The sequence below is a fragment of the Lacerta agilis genome, chromosome 2 (assembly GCF_009819535.1).
Source record: "Lacerta agilis isolate rLacAgi1 chromosome 2, rLacAgi1.pri, whole genome shotgun sequence".
Lineage (NCBI taxonomy): Eukaryota > Metazoa > Chordata > Lepidosauria > Squamata > Lacertidae > Lacerta > Lacerta agilis.
In genome coordinates this window covers 103,631,013-103,635,219 of record NC_046313.1, presented here as the reverse complement: position 1 = coordinate 103,635,219, position 4,207 = coordinate 103,631,013, and the positions used below count along the sequence as shown (strand labels likewise).

Sequence of the window (4,207 nt, the reverse complement as noted above, 5' to 3'; positions counted from 1 at the left end):
AGCTACCATTGTTAAACCTGTGGCATGTTTAACAGTGGGGGGCAGAGGGACAGTGCTTGCAATAATAAAAGCACAGACACGGAGTACTGATGGTACCTAAATGGCAACCTAGAGACCACCAAGCTTTTAGGGCCAGGGTGCCCATTTGGAATGACAAGAGAGTGCAACGGGCGGCAGACACAAAATGGCTGCTGTGGAGCATGTGGCATAGCACAAAATGGCTGCCATTTCTGAAAAAGGAGGAGGAGGGTAGACAGGACCGCAAAATGGTGTGGGCTAACCCTAGGGCTGCCACCCGCCCCTAGAAAAACATGGTTGTCTTTTGGGGGGGTGGAGCCGGAAGTGTGAGACGAAGTGGTTTGCACGGGCCTGGTCTGTCCAGTGGAAAGTGAGGGCAAAGGAGGGAGAGAGAGAGATTTTCATACCCTCCAACATTTCTCTGATGAAAATAGGGATATCCTATTAAATAATAATAATAATAATCATTATTATTATTATTATTATTATTATTATTATTATTATTATTATTATTATTATACCTGCCCATCTGACTGTGTTGCTCCAGCCACTCTGGGCAGTTTCTAGCATATATAAAAACAGAATAAAACATTAAACATTTAAAAAAAACAAAAAACTTCCCTATACAGTGCTTCCTTCAGATGTCTTCTAAAGGTTGTACTGTATAGTTACTTATCAATAGTGATTCTTAGCCTGATCACAGAATGATGAAGATGATGATTTCGACTATGCAGAAATGGCAAAGATGACCGTGAAGATCAGACACCAAGATGGTAAAAAGGAGATAAATTGGATTAGAAAAATGTAATGAAATGCAAATTGGAAAATGGGGGTGGGGAGTCCAAGGGACCTAAGTAATCCCAGACGTGTAGAAATTGAAAATGATGTGAGTATATACGAATATTGTTTTAAAAAATGAAAATAAAATAAAATAAAATTTGCACCCCACCTATCTACTGTATTCCATGTGTTGACAACATTGTGGCTGGATTACTGCAACATGCTCTACATAGGGCTGCCCTTGGACCTGGTTCAGAAGCTCCAGCATGTTGCAGAAGGCAGCAGCTAGACTGATGATGAAGGCGCATACTTGACAACATGTGACACATCCACTACAAGCCAGGCTCGGGGTCTTATATCAATTTACAAAGCCCAGCTTGATCACCGAGATCACCTGCTGGAGCGTCATTGGTCATTCCACAAGTTGGCGAAGCTAACCTCATAGTTACATGAAACTGAGTGACTTGAAACATTGGCCTGTTCCTGTGGAATACTCTTCCAACAGAGATTCAGCAAGCACCTTCTGATTTAACCTTTAAACATATGATGAAAACTTTTCAATCCCACCAAGCTACTGCAGACAGTTAAGAAAATATATTTCTGCAACAGCTGAAGAACTCTGGTTTTAAATTTCTAGGGCTTTTTTTTTTTTAAAAAAAAAAATTGTATATATGCATGGTTATTGTAACCTGCTTTGGGTTTTTTAAAAAATGAAAAGCAGTACACAAAACAAAATCGAAAATTCTTTCTGGTAGCACCTTAGAGACCAACTGAGTTTGTTCCTGGTATGAGCTTTCGTGTGCATGCACACTTCTTCAGATACACTGAAACAGAAGTCACCAGATCCTTAAATATAGTGGGGGAGTGGGGAGGGGTATTACTCAGAAGGGTGGTGGGAATGGGTGATAGGCTGATAAGTGTGGAAAACCTGTTGACGACTCTAAATGGCTGCAGTTAGTCTTGCAGGGAAATGCAAGGGGTGAGATGGCTAAAGATGGCTTTGTTATGTATAATGAGATAAGAATCCAATGTCTTTGTTCAAACCAGGTTTCTCCATGGTTTTAAGTTTGGTGATTAGTTGCAATTCAGCCACTTCTCTTTCCAGTCCCACCTGTAACAAGCAGTACACAGTGTAAATGACTTTATTAATAAATATATGAACACAGACTTGATAGTTCTCACTGAGAATAATATGCCCTTTTTCGATTATTGGATAAATCAGAATCTCGTTCCTTATTGGTTTACAGGTCTTGACCAATCAGATTTAGGCCACTTCAGTCTATGAATGAGGCACTTTGAAGCCATAACATTCACACGGTGCTTCTGCTGTAGAGCAGGATGGAAAGTAGAATTGTGTCTGCTTGTGGCAAGACTGGGGGGGGGGGGAATGAGAATCAAGACAAGGCCTCAGGGAGGGCAGGGGGACAACTGCCCCAGAATTTTCTGAGCACTTGGGGTCAAAAGAACGTAATTTAAACAGACATTTCATTCCGAATCTGCGGATGACCAGCAGGTGTCCTGCCTCCCCCCCCCCCAACATAAATCCTGGCTGTGCCCATGCTTCGTTTTACAATGTTGTGCTGAGATTTGGATTAATATATATTTAATGTACAAATAAATATTTTGTTAAAAATGAATTAAGCTGAAGCATCTCTGTAACCCAGTCTTTAGTTTAAAACACATTAATTGGATTGTGGCCCTCTGCTTTTTTATTATTATTTGGTAGAATGTGTAAAAATAAGTAATGAAATAAACAAGAAAGGTATTTTTATGGATTAATACTAGATAGGCCCAAACTTTCAGTGTTTTATCCATGCAACAACCCTGTCTGGTGGGCTAGGCCGAGATGGTGACAGGTCTATATGGGTCAGACCATAAGGTGTGATGAGCCACACTATCTTGGGCTCTTTTAACACCTGAAAGACAGCCTTTATTAAACCTCATCGAACTTTACACGAAGCCACCAGAAGGTTCCGAGTTTCCACACCACAGCACTCTCGGTTGTTATTACCATCATCCTATTTAACCTTTCGATTACACCTAATCTAAAACTACCGTGGCGAGAAAACCAAGTGTCAGGAGACAAGCAGTACTAATAGGCAAAGCACTTCAGTTGTCTTTAAGCAGCGCGTTTTTAATCTGGAAATGCAGCAGCTCTTTCAGCGAGTCTTGAGTGGCTCTTAAAAGAGCCTTTTTAAAGATACAGCATTAAACTGCTGGGTTTTCTTTGTACTGTATTTAAGAACCTTTCACCGTTGAACGCTTGTCGAGCTGGCGTCTCTTGCCAGGGACGGCTGTCTTTCTACTACTTCGGACACCTTTTGGCTTAGAAACGGCCGGCTGTTTCTTCGGCGACTTCTTTCTCGGCTCCCTGCTTCCCGACGCCGGCCTTTTCTTGGCAGCCGCCGTTTTCTTCACATTCCTCGCCTCAGGCTTGGCAGATTTCTTCGGCAGGGTTTTCGCGCCTTGCTTGAAGGATCCCGAAGCGCCGCTGCCGGTTTTGCGGACCAAGACCCCATTCGATACCAGTTTATGCAGCTCCCGTTTGAGGTGGCTATTTTTGTTCCTGTTCAGGTTGTACCCTCCTTCCCTGAGGAATTTCTTCAGGGCTGCCAGCGACACGCCTTTCCGCGAGTTGGCGCCCTCGAAAGCCTTCAGGATAAGCTGAGACAAAGGGCCGGAAAGGCGCTTCTTTCCTCTCCCAGAGGATTCGGAAGTGGACGGTTCAGAAACAGGTGCAGGCGGAGGGGCGCTCGAGTCTTCTGCCTCGGTGTCAAGTACGGGGTTTCCTTGAGAAGTTTCCTGCCGGGTTCCCTGGCGCCTTCCCTGCCGGGTTCCCTGCCGCTTTCCGCGAACCATCCTTCCCACCCTGCTGCGAGAGCAGCGCGCTGCCAGCTGTCCGGAGCGCCACTGAGAAATAAGCCGGGCACCAGGGTATATATAGTGTGGTGAGGCTGACGTAAAAGAACAAATTTGCATATGTCCGTCTCTTCTCCCCCACCCCCCGCCTTCCTTCTGTCACACCTTAATAGTGACAGTTTTCACTCAGGTCCGACTTGGGACTCGCCGACTACATGCCTAGCTTCAATATTACCACCGCGGAGCGGGCGGGGGGCGGGGTGGGAGAAGAGAGAGAGAGAGGTGCGGGTTGCTGGTTTTTTTTTTAAAACTAGTATTTAATCATTTGTTTCTTAAATGTGCTGGTTGGTTGGGGTCTTTCGGGGGGTGCCCCCCCATTTTCCAGCTGCGAGGAAGCACAAGAGGCGCCTAATGGGGAATGGACGAAGGTAACATTCAGCTTCCCCTTCATGGATCACTGCCTTGTCGTGGCGAAGGGGCTTGAATTACTCAGGGAGGCTACGGACAGGTCAAGATGGACAGGTCATAGTGGAGAGTTTGGACCAAACGT

General features: G+C 44.8%; 1 protein-coding gene across 1 annotated transcript; it reads right to left on the bottom strand.

Moving 5' to 3' along the window:
* Positions 1 to 2,906: 2,906 nt before the first annotated feature.
* Positions 2,907 to 3,657, bottom strand: LOC117042357 (histone H1.2-like). The gene has a single exon (XM_033141909.1). The coding sequence runs from the start codon at positions 3,655 to 3,657 to the stop codon at positions 3,037 to 3,039; it is 621 nt and encodes a 206-aa protein (XP_032997800.1). The 3' UTR covers positions 2,907 to 3,036.
* Between the last annotated feature and the right edge of the window lie 550 nt (positions 3,658 to 4,207).

Coding starts and splice junctions, on each gene's coding strand:
- LOC117042357 (XM_033141909.1), bottom strand. CDS start 3,657: ATGGTTCGCGGAAAGCGGCAGGGAACCCGGCAGGGAAGGCGCCAGGGA.